Source organism: Canis lupus, chromosome 20 (assembly GCF_011100685.1).
Source record: "Canis lupus familiaris isolate Mischka breed German Shepherd chromosome 20, alternate assembly UU_Cfam_GSD_1.0, whole genome shotgun sequence".
Lineage (NCBI taxonomy): Eukaryota > Metazoa > Chordata > Mammalia > Carnivora > Canidae > Canis > Canis lupus.
In genome coordinates this window covers 33,034,780-33,058,983 of record NC_049241.1, presented here as the reverse complement: position 1 = coordinate 33,058,983, position 24,204 = coordinate 33,034,780, and the positions used below count along the sequence as shown (strand labels likewise).

The 24,204-nt window shown below is 38.0% G+C and overlaps 1 protein-coding gene and 1 long non-coding RNA gene across 10 annotated transcripts in view; one reads left to right on the top strand and one right to left on the bottom strand.

The window, feature by feature from the left end:
* The window catches only part of DENND6A (DENN domain containing 6A), a 90,033-nt gene that overhangs the window by 28,867 nt on the left and 36,962 nt on the right, over positions 1-24,204 (bottom strand). Inside the window, exons 1-6 of one of the 9 annotated variants that reach the window (XM_038566096.1) lie at positions 20,557-20,688; positions 9,439-9,518; positions 6,821-6,859; positions 6,678-6,720; positions 3,370-3,482; positions 1,551-1,631 (exon numbers count right to left, since the gene is read on the bottom strand). In XM_038566096.1, the coding sequence (XP_038422024.1) occupies positions 1,551-1,631; positions 3,370-3,482; positions 6,678-6,720; positions 6,821-6,859; positions 9,439-9,516 (354 nt within the window). In that variant the 5' untranslated portion in view covers positions 9,517-9,518; positions 20,557-20,688. Of the gene's footprint in view, positions 1-1,550; positions 1,632-3,369; positions 3,483-6,677; positions 6,721-6,820; positions 6,860-9,438; positions 9,519-15,515; positions 15,538-17,741; positions 17,907-20,341; positions 20,361-20,556; positions 20,797-24,204 lie in introns of those variants that run through there. The other 8 variants (XM_038566098.1, XM_038566097.1, XM_038566094.1 and 5 more) reach the window with 8 other exon arrangements.
* Positions 20,937-21,979, top strand: LOC111091306. The gene is made up of 2 exons (XR_005374874.1): positions 20,937-21,148; positions 21,308-21,979. It is a non-coding gene; the product is annotated as an uncharacterized LOC111091306 (long non-coding RNA).

Here is a 24,204-nt window from a genome sequence, read left to right as displayed (position 1 = left end):
CCCAGGTGGCTCAGTGGGTTAAGCACTGACTCCTGATTTCAGCTCAGATTGTGATCTCAGGGTCCTGGGATCAAGCCCACATCAGGGTCTGTGCTCAGCATGGAGTCTGCTTGTCTTTCTCCCTCTGCTTCTCCGCCACAGTGTGCTTTCTCTCTCAAATAAATAAATAAGTAAAATCTTAAAAAAATTGTGACTCTATAGTTGGATCATTTCAGACATGAATTATGCCATTCTTTTAAATCTATTTTTCTTGAAAACTCCTTTTTACTTTTCCATCCAATATCAAGTAGTAGTCAATGCACATTCTAGTTACAAAAGGTAAAAGTGTGTCCCAGTTAGCTGGGATTAAATCAGAACCAATTTTTTATTTTTTAAACTGGTGGTTGGAAATTTTTTTAAGGTTTATTTATTTATTTATTTATTTATTTATTTATTTATTTATTTATTTATTTAAGTAATCTCTATACGAAACATGGGCTTAAACTAATAACCCCAAGATCAGGAGTCGCATACTCTTCTGACTGAGCCAGCCAGGTGCACCCAACTTTTTTTAAGAAAATAAAATAATTGTACGTTTAGAGTGGAAATAGTAATGACTAAGATGTTGCTGAGGTGTATTTACTGACTCTCAGCAGTTTATTTTTTATTTTTATTTTTAAAAGATTTTATTTATTTATTCATGAGAGACACAGGCAGAGGGAGAAGCAGGCTCCATGCAAGAAGCCCGATGTGGGACTTGATCCTGGGACCCTGGGATCACGCCCGGAGCCAAAGGCAGATGCTCAACCACTGAGCCACCCAGGCATCCCAACTCTTAGCAGTTTAAAAAAGATACTGCAGGTTGTTATTAGCTGTAACAATACTACAATCATCTGTTTATTCTTTCTCTCATTCCAAAATGTGAGAAAAAAATTTTTTTAAGATTTATTTATTTATGGGATCCTTGGGTGGCGCAGTGGTTTGGCGCCTGCCTTTGGCCCAGGGCGCGATCCTGGAGACCCGGGATCGAATCCCACGTCGGGCTCCCGGTGCATGGAGCCTGCCTCTCCCTCTCTCTCTCTCTCTGTGACTATCATAAATAAATAAATAAAAATTAAAAAAAAAAGATTTATTTATTTATGATAGACATAGAGAGAGAGAGAGAGGCAGAGACACAGGAGGAGGGAGAAGCAGGCTCCATGCTGGGATCCCGACACGGGACTCAATCCCAGGACCCCAGGATCACGCCCTGGGCCAAAGGTAGGTGCTAAACTGCTGAGCCACCCAGGGATCCCCCCAAAATGTGAAAATTAAGCAGATTCTTTTGGCTTTTGACAGTTTCATATAGTATCCATAATTTACCATCAGGAATTTAGCACAGAGATAGCAGAAAAGCAAAATTCAATACTATTTTAAAATCTAGGGACAGGTGTCTATAATTTAAAAAAAAAGTAAGTTGTAATATGTTTAAAGATAAAATATCAAAGACTTTAAAGACCATTCATCCTCACAGTTTCCATTTTTCTAGCCGTAATATAAAAATATTTTTCCTTAGTATATACAAAATTTACCTTCTGGAAGTAGCCTCTTTTTAGACTTTTATCTCGAACTTGTCGGAAATACACATATCCATAAAAATAAGCAGGATCCTTCTATGAAAGAAATGACAAAAAAATACATATTGCTATCCTTTAATATTAACATAACACTGCTTTATAAACCTGAACTGAAATATGATTTATACACAAAGAGCTAGTTACTCAGCTTATTCATACCAGTTAGTAGAAGTCAGGAAACAATCAAATTCTATGTTTTCCCCAATGCTATATGTATATTTTTAAATTGTACCTATAATTGAGTTAGGGGTCAGTCTTAATAAAATGAAGTATCCTAATGTAAAATTTCAAAAGATAGAGAAAAGGAGTTAAATTGCCAATCTGAATCTTACAAAGCCAGTTCTATTTTTACCTAATAAAAATGAAACACTAAAATGTTTATCAAAAATAACTTGAAAGTAACTCTTACTTATTAATTAGTTATTAATTAACTTGAGGTTATTAATTCTATAATCTAAAGAGGGATAAAAACAAAGCTCAAAGCGGGTTCTATGTAGAAAGTACAAAGTGTCACAAGGAGGCCAAGAGGAAAGAGATTACCTCTATCTGGGGATCAGTAAAGATTTCATAGAGGAAGCTATTTTCAAATTGGGCATTGAAAGATGGATATGATTTAAACAGAGACAAAGACAGTTCAGATTTGAGCAAAAATATGCAGACAGAAAAATACAAGCTACCTCAGGAAAAAAGCACATAATTCAGTTTGGCTAAAATATGCCACATGTATATAAAAGGAGATAAAGTTAAAAATTGGAAAGGTAAAGGTCTTATTTTGGAAGGCCCAAAAAGTAAAGATAAGGAAATAGTTAACTATCATTAGCTCTTTACTCATTAAGCAATAAATAGTCACTTTATATTTTTATGTAATACGCATGTATACTTTAGTTAGCAGCACTGTGTAATATATATTACATTGAAAAAAAAAACATAAAAGATGGGATGTCTTTGGGCAAATTTCTTATCCTCAACAGCCATCAATTTCCTCATTTGCAAAAGGAACTCTCTCAGAACACTGTAAGGAGGATCAATAACACGCACTTATTAATACAGTGCCTAGAACATAACAAGCTTCAATAATTAGTAGCTATTATTAACAGTTGAAAGAATATGTTAATAGCAATATCAAAAGATCATGGAAAGGAGTAGATGGCTATGAGTCGAAGATATTGTCTTTGCTAACTGGGAAAGAGTTCCTGTCATTAGTGCAACCCAGGGAGGTGAACTATTAATGCTGATTTCAGGCAAATAATGTCATATTGGACGTGCTGATAGGACATCCAGATGGAAATGTTCCTCACAAGTTAAGGGATGGAAATGTGGAATACCAAACAGAAAGTTACACTCTGAAATCACCTAAATTATTAAAATTGCCTTTAATAAATAATAACTGTAAAAAAAGCTTATTAAAAAAATAAAAAAGAGACAACTACAATTCTATTGTAAAGTAGGGAATCTTCAACTCTGAGTGACATTTATTGGTATAGTACCACCCTAACTCCAGATCTAAACAAAGAGTTAACACAAATGGAAGAAAATTACCTCAACATTGTAATCAATTTCTATAGATCATAACCGTACTGTGTGTTTTAAGAACTGTAACTTTATAAAGTCTCTTACTGTCACACATGCTGAATCCTTATGAAATAGACTCACGAAATTTAGCAGTAAAATACAGTAATAACACAAAAGCAAAATCCTTCTGAATGCCATAAGAGGTAGCTGAGTTCTAAAGTTTTCTCTCACATGGACATTTTTCTATTACTACTTTTCCAACCTTTAAGTAAACTGGTAAATCTTTGTCATAATGATCCAGGAGACAATGCAGTGACACCCTTCTCCCAGAAGATTGTCGAAACCTAAAACAAAACTGGGTATCTCCAAGACAACCTAATGAAAACAAAAATGAAAGTAATTAAGAATAGCATAGTATAACATTTCTTCATCCAGATTCACCAAATGTTAGAGCTAAAAAAGTCTTGTTAACTATTTAAACTCATTCTATTCTGTTTTAGCATAGAAACAGGAGATCCTGAAAGTTCAAGTGACTTGTCCAAAGCCATCTTTGCTGGTTAGAGGCAAAGCCACCAGCAAAACACACATCTTAACTCTAGGTCTCTTTACTATTTTTTCCTTTCCATTTTTCCCACGTAATTAAAAAAATTTTAAACTGTTTGTATGTAATGTTGACTCACAAACATAATAATAAGAAAAAGAAGCCAAATACAAAAGAACATATCCTGTTTAAATCGATTATGTAGTGTTGTTTTCTTTCTTTTTTTTTTTTTCCTTTTAAGGTAGGCAAAACTAAACTATATTGTTTAGAGATGCATAGTTGGGTGATAAAAGTATAAAGAAAGGCAAGACAATCACTCTAAGAATCAGGATTGTGGTTGCACTTGGAGGAGGATGGAAAACAGTGCTTAGGAGGGGACAGGAGGGGGCTTGTAAGGCACTGGCAATATTCTATTTCTAGACCTTGTATATGTTTTATATTGTACAATGAGAAGGTTTTTTAAGAAGACATAATACAGGAGACTCAGGAAGTGCCCAAGTAATAGATTCACTATTTTTCTAATTTTAACTTGAAAAGTTTTTGACTAATGTTTTTAAACATCAATCATTTCTAGAAACCTCTTAAGACATGTAAACTTCACCTAAACTGGCCATAATTACGAAAAACCATTTTTACTTTAAGTGTGCACCATGGAAACAAAACTTAGACTATGATTCTTTCCTAAAGATTGCTCTACTGTGCCTGGATTTCCTTACATAACAATAAAAGCTATTTTGGGAAAAAATTAAATCCACTTCAAAGTTGGCCCAGGAATCCCAACATGCATTTTATAAACATATAAGTGAAACAAATTGGCTGGATAATCACAACTGAGACTAGTACTCTCAAATACATATAAAACTCACAGCCTATTGCTGTCTAGATTAATGTTCATCTTCTAAAGGGTAGCCTGGGTGGCTCAGCGGTTTAGCACCGCCTTCGGCCCAGGGCGTGATCCTGGGGACCCGGGATCGAGTCCCGTGTCAGGCTCCCTGCATGGAGCCTGCTTCTCCCTCTGCCTGTGTCTCTGCCTCCCTCTCTCTCCTGTTTCTCATGAGTAAATAAAATCTTAAAAAAAAAAAAAATCATCTTCTAAGATGGCAAGGTGTCTGTTTGTTTGTTTTTTTTTTTTAATTTATTTATTCATGATAGTCACACGGAGAGAGAGAGAGAGAGAGGCAGAGACACAGGCAGAAGGAGAAGCAGGCTCCAAGCACCGGGAGCCCGACGTGGGATTCAATCCCGGGTCTCCAGGATCGCACCCTGGGCCAAAGGCAGGCGCCAAACCGCTGCGCCACCCAGGGATCCCAAGGTGTCTGTTTTTAAGACCTTTTGTCCATGTTACTTCTAAACATCAACCATACTTTAAATAAAACAAACCCTACTTCATCTGATGTGCAACTCGTAAGAAAGGCATTATAAAACATCTGTACACCACTCAAGTGCCTAAAATATTGAACAAATTCTGATTTACATGGGTTTACACTTGAGTCTAACTTCTTTTTTTTTTTTTTTTTAAAGATTTTATTTATTTATTCATGATAGACACAGAGAGAGAGAGGCAGAGACACAGGCAGAGGGAGAAGCAGGCTCCATGCACCGGGAGCCTGACGTGGGATTCGATCCTGAGTCTCCAGGATCGTGCCCTGGGCCAAAGGCAGGCGCCAAACCGCTGCGCCACCCAGGGATCCCTTGAGTCTAACTTCTAATAAGAAAGGGACATAGGAAGACACTGACTACAAAACTAAAAATAAAAAAGGCTATTCAAACACCATGGAATTAGCTTCTTAGCCTTGAAGATCATGCAGAGAGGTAAAAAAGAGAGCCATGAAACCCAGCTGTGATCTTAAAGAGAAGGGTGTGCAGTGGAATACACCTGTGACTCCAATCACATAACGTCAGTTCATTTTGTAATGCCTATAGCCTATAACTCAGATTGCCCTGAGTCCTGAAAGTCCAATCCAACACTCACTACACTCAGAACTGCATGGGTAGACTTTGTAAGGAAATGACGGAAGATCCTATAGGACTTCTCTGTCATTATTTCAATAATAGGCAAACATATTAAGAGATTCCAATAATTCCAAGTTAGAATAAAACTCCTGCTGGGATTTCTCAAAGGCTTTTTTTTTTTTTTTAAAAAAAAAACAAGATACCATTTCTTTTTTACATAATTCCTGAAAGCTGAGTTGCAAATGTACAGCAAAGAACCCTGGAAGCATTTATAAGGAAAGGAGAAAATACTTTCAAAAATTAAAATGTCAAATCTCCCCTTTTAGATTAACTAAACTAAGTTAACAGGATATTAGAAATAACGACAAAAAAAGGGAAAAGGAGTGCCTTTGCTTCATAGGGTTCTAACTGTGTGTGGTCTAAGATGTGAAATGTTCTGGTCACTAGAAGCCTGAAAAGCTGTTTTGAAAGCGAAACATAAGAGGTAACCTGAAAGATTTGAACAATTAGGACCACACAAAGGGCAAGTTTGAAAAAGGCCAGCAAAACCAAGCTTAAAATAATAATAGTTTGCACCACTTATGTGGTGTTTTCAATACGCCACACACTATTCCACATGCTTTACTTATATTAACAGACACAAACTATTACAAGTAATTGATGGCCGTGCTTCATAACTAGATTCACCCTGTGTGTGGGTTTTTTTTTTTTTTTTAACTTACCGCTTTCACAGAGTTCTTGGGTAAGCTTCCAAATCTTGAACTAAAAGTAAGCTACTTTCTATAAATCCCTAGACATACCAATGTTGCCGGTTTTCGATCTCTTCACTACTTCAACAGTTTATTGCTCCTTGATGTTTTACCTTATTACAACCTAACACTTATTTTAAAAGTTGAGCCAACTAAAATAAAAAAGACATGACTGGCATCATAAAACTAAGAATCACATCACTGACTTGTTAGGCTGAAACGGAGTTTGCATTCTAATACTCTATTTCAATCCACTTTTGCATATTAATAGTATGATCATATTCTTAGTATAAAATTCAAAAAAAATGCCACATGAAAAATAGTTACCTGAATTTGAATCTGGAAAAGACAAATAGCAAATATTGGTTTTCTGAAAAAGAAAACAAAAGCTATATATGCTGACACACACACACCAATAAAAACAAAGAGAAATAGAATAGCAGACTATATGGAGCAATATTTTTACTTACTTCTTTATCAGTAAGTTTGGAATGTTGAGGATAAATTACCTGGAAGAAAAAGAATTAAATCTCGTTAGACAAATATACTGAGTATATATTATAAATATTAGCAGTACTTCTAATACTAGTTGGCTATGGTCAAATAGTTTTAAGAAATTGTTGACAAACTTCAATAATGACACATGGGAGAAGCTGGAAGAACTAAGTAGGATTTACATTAGGAAAAAAAAATTCACAAAGTTACCTCTAAAAGATTGGTGAAATCTTGGTTTATCAAGAATAATTTACCAGCTGATTTACTAAGGACTCAAAGCTTATTGAGTTTTCTTTGGAGCACTAAAATCTAAAAAGAATTTGATCCATCAGCTGGCATCTACTTCAAGAAATAATGAATTTTTCAATCAATTCTAAGAAGTAATTCAAATCACCAGTTACTTATTGAAAGAAAAACTGGAAGGAGAAAATAATTATCCATAGTTTAAGAAATCTCAAAGGCCACCTCCCACCATAAAATCTATCCTAATTTCCTCCAACCCCTTTAAATAATCATTGCATTTTCTTAGGACAGGTCAGTTTAGTGCCTATAGTGATCAAGAGCACCTTCTGAGGGAAACTCCTTCCCCACAATCCCTGCAAAGGAAGCAAGTATAGGCCAGAACAGCTCCTGTCAAAACAAGCACTAGCAAACACCAGACCCAAAGGCAGCAAGACTCAACAGGCCAGTCAACCAACTACTGAAATGTGGCTAGGTGTGAAAATTCTGACAACGCTCACGTGGACCAATCCAGACTCTCTGGGGAATATAAAGAAGAAATGAGGTTAAAAGCAGCAGGTTAGCTAGTGGCTAATAACAAAGAGTAGCTAAATTATGTTAATGTTGGGTTGCTAATGTGGGGATCCATGACTTCTCACTTCTGGAAGAATTCATGAGTTCTTCCATTCCCTCAGCTGCCCAAGAGCCTAATAATTTTCCATTTCCAGATATAATATACAGTAATATCACATTATAAACTGTATTAAAGTAGTTTCACACATTTATTTCACTTATTTAGCCCTCACAATAATAGACAAGGCCAGGAGTGATATCCTCATTGTATATATAAGAAAACTACGGTAAGAAAAAAAGATGGGGAGAAATAATAATGAGTACCTTCTGGAATTTTTAACTTTCACAATAATTCTGTCAATTCTCCTTGTATTTACAGAAGAGGGGACAAGTTCATAGTACTTAAATAACTCTCCTAAAGTTTCCTTGTTTAGTAAGTGCCAGAGGCAGGGCTTGAACCAAGGCCTGATTCCAAAGTACACAAGCCACCATTCTCATTCCATCCTTAGCAGCGATCATTACTGTACAATCACAGCCCTCTTTCCCCACTAGCTAGCTAGGATGTGGCATATAATTCTTCTCAATATAGGGCTACAGGAAGGGTCTAGAGAGCTGATACATTACATGAAAACCACCTACCATACCTGGAATAGAGAATGACACCAAAGTCAATATTCCTTCTACTTACTCTGTTTTGTACCATGTTCTGACCAATCTAAAGTAACCTGTCTCCACAATTCATGAAGGCAAGAATCTGGTCTGTTTTGTTCATCACTCCATCTTAACACCTAGAGCATTCTCTGCTGCACAGTAAACACTAAAAATATTTCTTCAATAAATGGATATATCCTCAAATTAGTTCAACAACTCAGTATTTAATAATACGTAATTCTTCTTTATGTGTACATAGATTTCCCTTGCTTCACCTTGAGACCATTTTACCTTGTTACCTTTAAAAATGGCAAATTATAACCTATTTAGCTCTATTTTAAGAAAATCTCATTACATATAAGTTATCCCGGAGTTATCATATTGGTAAAATTTAGTGGCCTGTAACAGCTTTATATTAGACTCTGAGTTTTATGTGAGTGCCCTTCAGATTTTTCTTTCCTGCAATTAAAATATAAACTTAAAAGCAAATATACAAAATTTCCTTTTTTTATTACATAAAGACATCACAGTGGTTTGTTCAGACTTTGGTTTCCTATGGTTTAAAATACCAGCATGACAATATAGAAAAAAATGTTATGTTTTACCCATATATATATGAGTATCTTATATATAATGTGTGTATATATCTGTATGTATATTTAAAGGACTTATGCATGCTATATATATTTAAGCTAAAAAGATGTAAGAACTACATAACCTATCAAGTCTGCCTTTTAAAAACTCTGTGTTAGACTGTCAAACAGTATTCTAGAATTTCATTTTAATGTATTCTGTTAAGATTATCCAGTGTTTTATTTTGAAATAGATATGATATTCAAAAGGAAATAATGTATTTTTATGATATAGGAATGCACATGTCCACAGTGTACTTAAGATCAAAAAATAGAAAAAAAAACATACTTAGCTTTAAAACTTCAATTAAACTCCCTACGTAAAAACAAAAAGTAACCACTGCCAAGTATCTATCTCAAACTGCACCAACTGCCAGTTACTAGATTATCTATGTACATACTTTATCTTGTTAAAAAAAAAAAAGTATAAATATAAGTCTGGGCAATCAGTGTTAGTTTAGTTGGTTAGCTCCTGATAACTATACAGGCATTAATCAACTGTGGATTGGCCCCAGTACCTGGAGACGCCTCTCGCTTGAAGTTTCCTCTCTCCACAGCTCAAGTCCAGGCATCTCTGTCCCCCAGGCCACTGGCATTCCTGGGAGGCATCAAAGGGGGACAGAGAGCATCAGCTAATGTCACCCTGGTTCTGTTACCTATGTTAAGATCTTCCATGTTATATGAAACAAGGGAGAGGTGGCCAGGTAATCAGCCAAGAAAAAAGTAAGGTTTATTTGATAGCATTATTAAGGCCTAAAAATAATGACATAGAATAAATATTTCACATCATGATGTAATAGGAAAAAAGTACCACAGGAAAAAATATTAATATAGATACTGAAAAGTAGTATTTTGAAAATGTTTTAAATCAGGTTATTCTCTTCAAAGGTATGTCTGCCACTTACCCCTGCATACCCTAACATTCCCAACTCTATGTGGAGTAATTATGGTCCCAGATTAAAAAAAATGAGGAACACCAGTTAACTTACTGCTAATACCACTTGGACATGGGAAAAATTCATGCCTGCCATGCATCCCAGTTATCTGTGAATGGATGCCTACCAGCTGCCATGTCACTCAGTGTCTGTTTCCATTACACTCTACCCAGCATCTCAGGCCTAGCAGAATCTACATCCTAGGCCTGCTTTAATCTCGTATATAAACATTAACTCACATATAAACATAATCAAAACCTTAAAAAGAGGATAAATTCCAAACCTATTAACCCTAGCTGGCTCTCAGTTTGTAGAGTATCTAACTCTTGATTTTGTGGTTTTAAGTCTGAGCCCCACCACTGGGTGCAGAAATTACTTAAAAACAGAAGCTTATTTAGTTATTTTTAATTTTTTTTTAAGTGGGCTCCACACCAAGCATGGAACCCAATGTGGGACTTAAACTCACAAACCTGAGATCAAGAGTTGGATGTTTAACCAAATGAGCCACTCAGGTGCCCCCAAAATAAAATATAAAAAGAAAATTATGTCTTTAATGATTAGACAATAACATTCATTCCAAACTGAAAATGGAAACTGTTTACAAGCAAAAAAAAAAAAAAAAAAAAAAAGTCTACATTTTTCAACTGGTTATGTGCCACATAATTTTAACAAACTGGCTGGAAAATATTTTAAGATAGATTATAAACAATATAATATTTTTTGTTTTTAAATATTTTTATTTATTCATGAGAGACTCAGAGAGAGGGGCAGAGACACAGGCAGAGGGAGAACCAGGCTCCTGTTCCAGTAGGGAGCCCGATGCAGGACTTGATTGCCAGAACCCGGGGATCACGCCCTGAACCGAAAGCAGATGCTCAACCACTGAGCCACCCAGGCCGTCCCAATATCTCATTTTCTAAGAGAGTAGCGAGAGAGAACATGAATAGCAGAGGGAGAAGGAGAAGCAGACCTCCTCCTGAGCAGAGAGTCAGATATGGGGCTCCATCCCAGAATAGTGGGATCATGACCCAAGTCAAAGGCAGATGCTTAACCGACTGAGCCACCCAGGCACACCTATAATACCCCTTTTAAAAGGCTTTTTAATATGATAAATAAAGCAATGACACCCCAGTAGCAGTGAGTACAGCTAATACTGAGATGCTGACTGATAAGTACCATTCTGCAATAAAAAGAAACAGGGCTTCTTAGGGAGGTAGTGACTACAGGGTGGGACAGGAAAAATACAAGATGAGCCTGGAGCATCTTGTAGTGCCAGAAAGAAAGTGTTCAAAAAAAGGAAGGGGGAGGGCAGCCCAGGTGGCTCAGCGGTTTAGCGCCGCCTTCAGCCCAGGGCCTGATCCTGGAGATCTGGGATCAAATCCCACATCGAGCTCCCTGCATGGAGCCTGCTCCTCCCTCTGCCTGTGTCTCTGCCTCTCTCTGTCTCTGTGTCTCTCATGAATGAATGAATGAATGAATGAATGAATAAATAAATAAATAAATAAAGCTTAAAAAAAAAAAAAAAGGAAGGGGGCATGATTAAAGAACACAGAAGCCAACCTAAAAAGGTATCTATGCTCAAAGCTGGTTAAGATAGTATCCTTGAATCCATAATGATATAGGTAGATGGACAGATGGATGAGAAAGAGAGACAACTCTTCCTCATAAAAGAATTCCAACTAATAAATATAGAAGGAATAAAGAAAAAAAATCACTACGAGAACACCAGAATAATAATTACTGTAGGTAAGATCCACTTACGGATGTTGAATTAGCAGGCAAAGTTTAGAAAACAAGATCCTGCACAGTTTCAATATCTAACAAAATAAACACTTATTAATTACAAGAAAAATAGTAACTTTATAGTGGATAAACATGGCAGACATCATCTCAATCAAGTGATCAAGGTTAAAATCACCAATAATGTGACATTTTAACATCCTATACTCCCTGATATGATGGCCTGAAAAGGGCACATCATACCTGGGGTATTCTTCCCAGTAATTCATAACCTCAGACTAATCATGACAAAATACCAGAAAAACCAAAACTGAAAGACGTACTACAAAATATATGAACAGTATTCTTCCAAAATATCAAGATCATGAAAGACAAGAAAAGGTTGAAGAGCTCCATGGATAGAAGAGAACTATAGAGATATGATACCTACATGAAATGTAGGAAACTGGACTGGATCTTGAAACAGATAAAGCACAATAGTAGAAAAATTGGTGAATCCCAATAAACTCTGTTTAGCAAATTGTATCATGCCAGTATTATATTCTTAGTTTTTATTACTGTACTATGTTTATGTAAAATGTTAACTTATGAGAAAGCTAAATGAATTACTTTTATAACTCTATGTAAATCAAAAATTGTATCAAAATAAGGTTCAAGGAAAATAATACTTCTACTTCACAATATATAAAAAAAGTAACCCAAAGTGGATTAAAAACCTAAGTGTAATACTTAAAACTACAAATGTCTTAAAGAAAATGTAGGAATAAATCTTTATAGGAATAAATAAATCTGATTAGCAAATGGTTTCTTAGACAATAACAGGATGAGCAACCAAGGAAAACATAAGTTGGCCTTTACCAAAATTCAAAACCCTTGTATTTCAAAGAACACTACCAAAAAAGTGAAGACAACCCACAGAATGGAAAGAACTATTTGCAAATCATGTATCTGATAAGGGTCTAATGTACAGAATATAAAGAATTCTTACAATTCAATAAAAAAGTCAAATAATCCAATTTTTAAATGAGTAAAGAATTTGATTAGATGTTTCTCCAAAAAAGATATTCAAATGGCCAGTAAGTATATGAAAAGCCACTCAACACCATTAGTCATTAGGGAAAATGCAAATAAAATTATAATAAGATACCACTTCATATCCACTAGGATGGCTGTAATCAAAGACACACACAAAGACAAGTGCTGACAAGATATGGAGAAATTAGAACCCTCATATATTATTAACAGAAATGTGAAAATACAGCCACCTTAGAAAACAGTTTAGCAGTTTCTCAAAAGAGTAAACATAGTTACCTTACTAAACATCAATTTCACTCCAAGACAAGAGAAAACCAAGTTCACACAAAAATTTATAAACATATGTTCATAGTAGCATTATTTATAATAGCCAAATTTCCATCAAATAATGAATGGATAAACAAAATGTTGTATTTCCATTTAATGATATAAAATTCATCCATAAAAAGAAATGAAGCACTGATATGTACCACACCATGGAGAACCCTAAAAATATACTAAGTGAAAGAAGTCAGACAAAAAAAATGCCACAGGTTGTATGATTCCATTCGTATGAAATGTATAGAATAAGAGAATCCACAGAGACAGAAGGTAGATTAGTGGTTGCTAGGGTCTGGGGAGAAAGGGCAAGGGGTCATGACAGAAAGAGGACATAAATGAAATTTCCGTGGCAGTGATAATTCTATTTCTTGATCCCTATGGTAGTGGATGGTATTATTACTTTGTGAAAATTCACCCAACTTAAGATTTGTACACTTTCCTACATGTATGTTATGCTGCAGTAAAAATGTTTAATTTAACAAGTGGGAAAAAATGGCCCGACACCACAGTATCAGAACAGGCTGGGCCTCAGTCTAAGATTCCAGCTTATTCAAGATCAAAACTAAATTATGCTCCTGGAAAATGTGATCAGTTTGAACATGGAACGGACAGTGAAACATTTCTTGCTAATAAGAGTAAAGTTTAGATACAATTGTCCATTTTTCACATAATTCTTCATAGTAAATATAAAACATAAAGCACTTGTAAACACATTAACTGGAGAGGGGAAGATCCCAGATTATCTCCATATTGGGATTATATAATTTCATAATAGAACCAGAGATTAGCAGCACTGAAGAAGCCCTTGTAAAATCTGGGAGCCTAAACTCAGGAGATCACTAAGGCTTTAACTCTCAAACCACATAACTACATCAAGCTACTATGAAATGCTGCAAGTTCACAAGGAAATGTAAAGGCCCTTATTAGTACCTGCAAACCCTCCTGTTATAACCCTCAATGTTTAATGGCCTACCATCTATGCTAAACTGGAAGCTCACTGAAGGGAGGGTTCATTAAGGCTTTATCTCCAGAACACAACAGTGTACAGATATGGTAGTTGTCCAATAAATATCTGCTGAATGGACAGTTCAGACAGTCCAGCAACATACAATTACACATAACAGCCATTTTGATTAAAACAGTAAACTTGCTGAGGATCAAATACTGAGGTTATGGAGCATCCAGTTTAAGAAGGAAACAAACAACCCTTCACACAACTGCCTTCACCTTTCTCAAAAAAATAAACAAATGTTGCTAAAATAAAGCAAACTGTGGTGACTACCTCAGGTGCTCCACTCTGCTAGAGGGATAAGGGGGAACAGGCAGTGACGAAAAAAGCAGAAGTGAAAAAGAAAGGGGAGTCAATTCTCCTGTTTTTTTTTTTTTTTTTTTTAATGACACATAAGTATGCCTTCAACCCCACAGCAGAGCTTTATCTTCAATTTGTTTTGTTTTGTTTTTTTTTAGAGGCGGCGGGGTGAAGATCAGTAATCCAAATAACATCACAATTCACCCAATATATTAATGATAAACTGTCCTTTTTGTAGATTATTTAATTGGCCTGAAATTATTTTCAGCAAGAGGTGGAATACAAATTATATATACATACAAATGTGCTATTTCATAGATTATCAGCAAAATGAAACCTAAAAAACTTGATTTCCAGGAACTGCTTTATTTTTAAGTATTTATTTATTTATTTATTTATTTATAAGATTTTATTTACTTATTCATGAGAGACACAGAGTAAGAGAGAAGCAGAGACACAGGCAGAGGGAGAAGCAGGCTCCCTGCAAGGAGCCCGATATGGGACTTGATCCCAGATCCTGGGATCATGCCCTGAGCCAAAGGCAGACGCTCAACTGCTGAGCCACCCAGGTGTCCCCCCCTTTTTTTAATGTATGTATGTATGTATGTAATCTCTACAACCAATATGGGGCTTAAACTCAACCCCAAGATCGAGAGTTGCATGTTCTTGTGATTGAGCCAGCTAGGTGTTCCCCCAGGAAGTGCTTTAAATACTTGGGTTCACATCCAAAACTGATTTTTTTTTTAATGAATTTAAAGCAAAATAATAGGAGTGAGAGAATAGCCAAGAATAGTCCTACACTGATTACTGAATGTGCAAGGACACTAACTATAATAAGGGACCAACATTTGAGCATGCATTAAGCGATAGGTATTAATTTCTACATGCATTCTCTCTCTTAGTACCTCCAACAACACTCTCAGGATATTATTATACCACTTTATTAGTTGAGAGAAATGAGGCTCAAAAAGCTGAAGAAACTAGCCAAAAATCAGGTAACTAGCAGATGTTCAAAACCCCACACCTTGTGCTCTTTTAATTAGACTGAAATTATCCAAAGAGTTGATAGGTAAAGCCTTCAAGGAAGGAAAGCTACCAATGATGCCTCAATTCTTATAAAATCAAGGTCTAAAAGGTTCAGAAGCTGACCTCAAATTACAGAAATGTAAACTTCCTATTACATTCTATAAATTCATGTGACTTTTTTTAGAGCAGTGTAGAATTTAGTGATTCATCAGTTACATGTAACACCCACCTCTCATCACTTCAATGATCACTGCCCTCCTTAATGCCCATCACCAGTACATTAAAAGGATTATTCACCACTACCAAGTGGGATTTATTCATGGGCTGCAAGGGCGGTTCAATATCTGCAAATCAATCAATGTGATAAACCTTGTTAATAAAAGACAAGAACCAGATGATCCTCTTAATAGGTGTAAAAAAAGCATTTAACAAAATATAGCATTCTTTCTTGATAAAAACTCTCCACCTTGTAGTTCATATACTTTAAAGGCTTTCAAATCCCCCCCCACCAAATAAATAGTCGTTTTTTTTTTTTTTTAAAGGGGAGGGTATCAGGGTAGCCCAGTTGGTTAAGCATCCAACTGATTTGGATGCTTGATTTCAGCTCAGGTCATTATCTCAGGATGGTAGGATGGAGCCCCCAAGTCAGGCTTCACACTCAATGCAGTGTCTGCTTCTCTCTCTCCCTCTGCTCCTCCCCTCTCCCCAATATCCCCTGCCCAAAATAAATAAATAAGTAAATCTTTAAAGGGTCTCAGAAATTCAAAACATCTCTAAGATGTATATACTGGTAGCAAATAACTCTCTACACTATGAAGAAAAAAGAAAAAGTAAATTACTAAATATCTAAACTAAGAAAAATGGTTAAATAAATTATGGTGTAAAAAACTCTATGAAGAGTCTTTAATGATCTGGCTAGTTATTCATGAACATATTTATCAATAAAAGCAGAGTCTGATAGTTAGACCTGTTTTGGGGGACTGCTGCCCAACCCATGCTTTGCAAGTGTCCCCTCCTCCTTTTACAAGTGGCTTCTACTGTCACTGAAGCTCTGTCTCCCAACACAGATGACTGAACAAGAGGGAGCACCTGACCCATGCTGAGCCAATCAGATACTTCAGTATTTGAATTAAGCTTCAGCCTGGTTCCAGAACACTAGAGTAGGTTTGGCTAAAATCAGCACCACAGTAATCCAAAGTCAAGAGAAATGGGGGAGCAGAAAATGAAACTTGCAGAAGAAACCAGCCTCAGCACAGAGAATGAAACAGACTTGCAAAGAGAAGCAGAGACAAAAGACTACACAGCTCTAGAAAAAAAAGGCAAAAAAGCCTGGGGCTTTCCAAATCCCGAGGTTCATTCCAGCTTCCTGCAACTGGGTTCCAAGAGACTCTTTACTATCAATCTTTTTTAAAAATTTTGATAGAGTTTCTTTTCTTAAGAAACAAATTAATTCTTGACAGATATGAAATTATGTAAAAAAGAAAAAGCATTAACAAAAATGTCAAATATTAATAGCACTTTTTTCTGTGTTTTCTACAGTATTTACAATTTTCTTTCCTGCCAAGTTTTCAACAATAAGCATATTATTACTCAATCAAGGAAAAAAATACTTGAATAAATGAGGCAATTCTGGATTTAGATGATTAAGGCTTTACTATATAATCAGGTAATTTCAGAGCTGGTACTGATTTAGTTTATAAAATCCACAGGATCTGAAACTTTGTTCCAGAGGGCACGTGGATTCTGCAGTGATGCTTCAGGGCCACTTTGTGGGAAAAGAAGTTAAGCACACCTCCTATTGTCAACACCTTTTATAACCTCTTTCCAACTTAAAAGATACCTTTCATTGTCCCCTTTATAGGGTCTAACAGACATTTTCTGCAACATGGACCACTCCCCTAACCTACAGGTCTTCAGCTAATTATTTGCCCCAAACCAGGCCTGAGTACCTTCCTTGGGCATCTCTCTTCACTGAAGTGGCTGAAAAGGGCAACTTCTCCACCATAAAGATTATAGAAGCTAAGGAAATAAGTTGTAGGGAGCATGAAGCATAAACAAAATCCCATAAAACAAGAGCATAAGCAAGAAGCTTCCAAGTTAGGGCTGTAGTCATTTTATGAAGCCCTACTAGGTTTGTACCTTGAATATCTTGAGAAATCTGTTGCCTTACAACGTTTCCTTTTCTGCTTGAGCTATAGCTTAATTCCTGTTGTCCACAACCAAATATACACACACAGGCCCCATCTCAACCAGGTTAGCCACTGAGGTCTCATATTAAGTTTTTATTTACACAGGGGAAAAAGTTCCCTGCTTAAAAAAAAAAGTAAGATTCTACTAGCTCAAATTCATTTTACTAATGAGAAAATTAAGATTCGAAGCCTTGCCTTTACAAAGCAAGTTAAGGACTCTCTCCACTGAAAAAGGAAATTTCCAGACTTCCCAAATACAAACTCACCTAAGTCTTACTGAGGCACAGGTACTGTTCCAGATGTTTCACCAACATTAATTTATCGAATTCTCACTTCTCACAGCAATGTCATGATGCAGGTACTGTTACAGAGGAGTGTGAGGCAAGCAAAGTTAACATGTCCAAAGTCACAGACTCAAATCTAGGCAGTCCAGCTGTGGAGTCTCAGTTCTCAACTGAGACTATGATATGCTACACTGTCTCTTTGTTGAGGATTTAAGCTTTACCAAGTGGCACTGTTTATGCATTTGTTTAAAATTTGCAAATGTTCCTTTCTGTCATGGCACAACAGATTTTTATGTCTCTTTCAACCCTAATATTCAAAGACAGTGAGGTCACATGTGGCTTCTAGAATATTATAGTCCTAACTTGGCTTTTACTTATTCTTTAATTAATTTCCCTTTTGAGTCTCCATGGTTGTGCACTACAGGAATTGGGGCTGGAGCTACTCTATGTCACTTCTCCAACCCAATTCTACATTAATGTTCTTGTCCCATTACAGCCACCCCACCTGTCTACTTTTGGTATGAATATGACCATAATACAAAAGTGAAATATATTTTTCAATTGTTTCATTAAATTCATTACTAATTTATGTTTCTTTTTCTTCTTTTAAAAGTGGCAAGGTACAATATTCTACATTTCTCAGAAAAACAAAACAAAATTAAGTTGTGCTGCAACCAATTTAATGTGTTTATCCTTTTCATATCCTTATTTATTAATTTTTTTTAAGATTTTATTTATTTATTCATGACAGAGAGGCAGAGACACAGGCAGAGAGAGAAGCAGGCTCCATGCAGGGAGCCTGACGTGGGATTCGATCCCGGGACTCCAGGATCACGCCCTGCCCTGAAGGCAGGCGCTAAACCACTGAGCCACCCAGGGGTCCCCTAGATCCTTATTTATTAAGGGAATCTTCCCCCTCCTTATCCTATGTTTTCTAAAATCAGTGATTCTTAGTCTGGGAACAGTGGAATAAAGATCGCAGATGGGGATCCCTGGGTGGCGCAGCGGTTTGGCGCCTGCCTTTGGCCCAGGGCGCGATCCTGGAGACGCGGGATCGAATCCCACGTCGGGCTCCCGGTGCATGGAGCCTGTTTCTCCCTCTGCCTATGTCTCTGCCTCTCTCTCTCTCTCTCTCTCTCTCTCTGTGACTATCATAAATAAATAAAAATTAAAAAAAAAAAAGATCGCAGATGACCCCCATATAGTCCACAGAAGTATATATATACATAATTTGTATTAGCAAGCATTTTTGTAATGGAGTTCATATTTTTTAAAAGATTCAAGACGCAAAAAAAGTTAAGAACTACTAATCTAAAGAAAACTGTTCAGTAGCATATCCCATGGGAAGTAAAATTCAAAGTAAGTCCTTTAATGATTTACATTTTTGTAACACGTCAATTATACTAAATATTATCTGGTCAGAAAAACATACTTATAAACAATGTCCTGAATGCTGAGAGCCCACAAGGATCTCCTTAGACTATTTTAAAATACAATCAACTACAACAACCCAATCCTACACTTTCTGATTAAATCGTATTGTACTACTTATATAACTTCAGGTTAACATGTCAATGTAAATGATAAATAACTTACAAATCACTAATTCAAAGCCTTGGAAATTGCTGTTTCTATCTCAAGATAAAGAACTGTTCATGTATTCACTCATTCTATCAGGAAGTATGTATGGAACACCACTATGTACCAGGCATGGCATTTGGACCTATCTGCTGCTGTGATTAATTTTTGCTTCCCCTCTTAACTGTAGTCTAAATCTATAAACACAGGTTACAGCATTTTGTTCATATTTGTATGCCCAGCATCCAGCATAATGCCTAGATCTTAGTAGAAACTTAACGTGTACCGAACTGCGTAATGATAAAGCAGAGTAGACGTGCTGAATACAAAAGCACTAGCTTTAAGAAAAACCTTCCTGGCCAATTTTCATAGACAAACTCCACCAAAGTCTGAATGAGATGGTTCATTAAAATCTGTCACCATCACCAAAACAAACTGGCAAAAATTTTCCAAACATACCTCCTTCTGATCAGGCTTTCCTTGGACACAAAGACAAGCACTGTTTTATGCCACACAAGGGACCCTAGACAACCTCAAGAATAACATTCAAAGGCCTTTCAATGAGGCATCATAAAGATAGAAACTTGATCCACACACAAGATGAACTATGAACTATGTTCACCTTGATAGCTTTCAGGCCAACTGCTTCAGAAGCAACATCAATAAATACTAGAAATGGTAAAATAATAATAATAATAATAATAATAATAATAATAATAGAAATGAGGAACAAAAGGGGGAAATTATGCTGAGATAAGCATTTCCGCTCAGACTGAGCAGTATGCTGTCAGAGTTGGTGGAAATGGCCAAAAACGGTTTAGGAGTCTAAAAAGTTGGTTGTGTAAGGCTTGGTTGGCTATTCCAGTTCACCGTATGTCAGGGGCATTGTTCGCGTCTCCATAAAAAAGTCCCCAACATCTGCCTGCAGCCTTCTCCAGGCGCCGCTAACCATTTCAGTTACTCATGTGACACCGGGTTTAAAAAGAAAAACAAACAAAACGAACCTCAACAAGTATTTAGGAGGGGCCTCGAGAGAACTTTTCACCCCTAGCCGCAGCCCATGATCCTCCCACGGGAGCTGCCAATGGACCGCAGCCCGGCCCGACCCGCGGAGCGGCGGCCGGCCACGCCCGGATGCGCGGCCCGAAGGCCCCCGGGCCACACGCTCTGCAGCGCGGGCCGCGGACGAGGCGCGGGGGAAGGTGCGGCCGGGCCTCACCTCCACGGCTTGGCCCAGCTCCAGGTCGAAGCCCACCACACACACGCAGTGCAGCCAGGCCGAGAAGCCGTCCCAGCGCAGCAGGCCCCGGCCGCGGCCCTCGTCTTCGTCGTCGTCCTCCGGCGCGCCTCCCGCCGCCACCACCACGGCCGGCGCCCCGCGCTCCTCGGCCGCCGCCACCGCCTCGTCCAACGGCCCGCGGGAGCCAGGCCCCGAGGCCGCCAGGCCCCGCAGAGCCATCGGCCGCCCCCTTGCTGTTCGCGCCGCCTCCGCTGCAGAGCGCGCCCGGCTCCGCGCAGGCGCAGCCGCAGCTGCCGCTGCCGCAGCCGCAGCCGCCGGAGACTGGCTCGGCCGGGGCGGGGCCGGGGGCGGGGCCCACGTGATCCTGGGAGCCGGGCTCGGCGTTGAGGCTCCCTTGCCACTGCGCAGGCGCGGGGTCGTCTTGCAGGCGTTCCCTTGCGGTTGAGAAACACGCCCTGGCATCCTGGCCTTAAAGCTCCTCGGGAGTGCCTTGTGAATCCGGATACCCTTCTTCGCAGCCCAACGACCGGGGCAGGAGTTATCCTTGGAATGACACGTTCATAATTGTAAGGTATCGTTAAATTATTACACGTAATGGTAATGGTGGCTAACATTTCCCGAGCTCTTACTGTGGGCGGTTGATGTGCCGACAAGCACTTTGCAAATATTTACTCCATTCATTCTACACATCGTGACCAGTAGTTGGACTTCATTGTTTTCTTTTTTACAGATAAGGAAATTGAGATTCTGAGAGGTGACATGACTAGCCCAACAAGTATTACAACTTCGGTGCCGGCTGTCAGTTCGCTCTCTCATCTGCTGATTCAGAGATCTGTGTCTTCACGTCGCTGTTCCCTCTCCACCAGGGTCCCACCCACCTTTCTTGGCCTGGTTGTCCGTGACTCATTCAACACTCACACAACATCTACAGTGCTTTCTGAAACACCACGTTGGCCTCCACAGCAACCTCTGGATCAGTCTCTCTTAGCAAGGGCCTAGTCTCAGGCAGCTTTGTGGTGGTGGTTGTCGTTGTTTAGATTTGACTTTTATGTCATCTCTTCATCTCTGTCACCAGTATGGGGCTGGAACTGACAACGCCAAAATCAGGAGTTGCACTCTACCAACTGAGCCAGCCAGGCACCCCAAGAAGCTTTGTATTCTCAGAGATCAGCACTTTGCTGAGCACCAAGGAGGCACTTGGTCTATTGACTTATTATTGATTATTGGTCCAGCATGATACCACTGATTAGGGTTTTATTTAGCACCTACTATGCTGAGTATAAATAGCACAACGAAAGTAAATAGGAAACACACAACAATACCTTAATAGAAAAATGAGTAATAATAACTCACAATAATGAGTGGATAATAACTCACAATAAACTTTTTTTTTTAAATCACAGTTTTCATGTTTTTACACATATTATCTCATCTAATCCTCCTAGCAACCCAGAAAGGCAGGTCTAGGGACACCTGGGTGGCTCAGCAGTTGGGCATCTGCCTTTGTCTCAGGGCATGATCCTGAAATCCCGGGATGGAGTCCCGCATTGGGCTCCCTGCATGGAGCCTGCTTCTCCCTCTGCTTATGTCTCTGACTCTCTCTGTGTGTGTCTCTCATGAATAAATAAATAAAATCTTAAAAAAAAAGGCAGGTCTCATTATTATTCCCATTTTTACCAGTAAGGATTCTGAGGCTCCATGAGATGAGCCAATAGGTAGCCTAACAGATTTAAACCTAGATCTCTCTGACTCAGCCTAAGCTCCTTAGCATTTTCCTGCACCACCCAGTCAAATCTACCCCATTTGACAAACGTCCTGTATACATCCATAAGATTTTTATTTGGAGTGTTATAATCAATATTTCAAGAAAAGGGTCAAGTATCATCAGACATCAATAGTGATGTTTGCTAGAGACTATTTTTATATGTAAAATGAACTAGGGACAGCATTAAAGTTAAAAGCCAAGTCTGTGGCCAAAGCAATCTGCCTTCCTCTAAAGAATCACTGTAGTTAAAAGAGAAAAAGCAGTGTTCTTCATTTAAGTTAGTCTCTCAACCCCTTATTAGGAAAGAACAGTAGCCTTTACTATTAAAAACAATTGAAAAGAGCACTGGACTAGATGTCAGAAGTTCTGGATTCTAGTGCCAGCTCCACCCATGATCATGGTAGGCCAGCTGCTCTTTGACTCAGTTTCTACAATGATAACATAGGAATGATCATTCCCAGCCTACTCACCTCACTAATTATGGGGAAGAGCCAAGCTATCTCAATGCACACATTTTACTGGATGCTACCTCATTATTAATAATTAATAAGCTTGAAACACTACTTGTTCCACAGGGCTGGTTCTTTGACATGTGGATACAGACTGCCATTCCCGGAAATACTATTGCATAAGTTAAGAGTGATCTTGCAGAGTGTAATAATATATTAAAATGAAAACAACGTATTAAGAGGACTGTAAGTTTGATGAGAAAGAGAGCATACCAGGGCTCTAAAGCATCTTAAAGGTAGAAAAAACAATCATTTGGTTTGCTTTGGAAAAAACTAACAAACACCATTCAACCTTTTATACACAAAATCCTCAACCGCTAGGAGAACATTAATTTCCTATGGCTTTTTGTTTCTTTTCATCCTCAAAACTTTGATATCTGGTCTTAGAATCAAGTTTAACCTAGTTTCTATAGTTAATACTTATATGGAGTTGAAGGGGAAAAGTACTAATACTTCCTTCCTTGTTAAGCTTCTGTCATTAGAACCTTTGATTCTGAATGGCTCATAGATCAGATCATCTCTCCAAACTTCCCATCCTGTTCATGAGTCCTCTGATATTTGGTCAGCCAGCTGCCATTCCAACACCCCCTTTTAAGGTAAAGTCACTACCTTGCAAAGCTGCTATTTTCTGGATATTCATAAGGCGAGAAAATTCTCCCTTTTATGGAGACCAGATCAGCCACTTTGTAATATATACCCCTTGGTCTAAGTTGTACTTGCTGAGATTACATTGAGGGTTTAGCACTTCTACATGATAGCCCTCCAGATATTTGATAATGGTTATCCCACATCTACATGCCTTCTAGTTTCCAGGGTAAACTACCCCAGTTCCTCCTACTATTCCTCAAAGTATGTAGTTTGTAGGCCATTCATCATCCTGTTGCCCAACTGGGGCATATTCCAGCTTGTCGACGTTACTCTTAAAATGTGGAGCCCAGGAGGAAACACCATCCTCCAGGTATGATCTGACCACTCCAGAGTGTATTCTGGGACTATTGCCTTACTTGTCCCAGCCTTCAGCCTCCTATTAATGCTGGTTCAGATCACATTTGCTTCTTTTGGCAGTCAGGTCACCTCAGTGGCTCAGGTTTCATTCACTGTCAACTAAAGCCCTGGGTCTTTTTTCATGTGAGGAGTACTTAAGTCAGGATAGGCTGCTTTAGCCAAGAGTATGACTGGATTCATGGCTCTGCTGCTCTTCTAATATTACCAATAACACTGAGCACAGGATTAAAAACATTCCAAACTTCTCTTTCACCCAAACCAAACTCTTAGCATTTCAGAAATTTTTATGTTAAAAAAGAAGGGGGTGCCTGGGTGGCTCAGTTGGTTAAGTGTGCAACTCTTGATTTT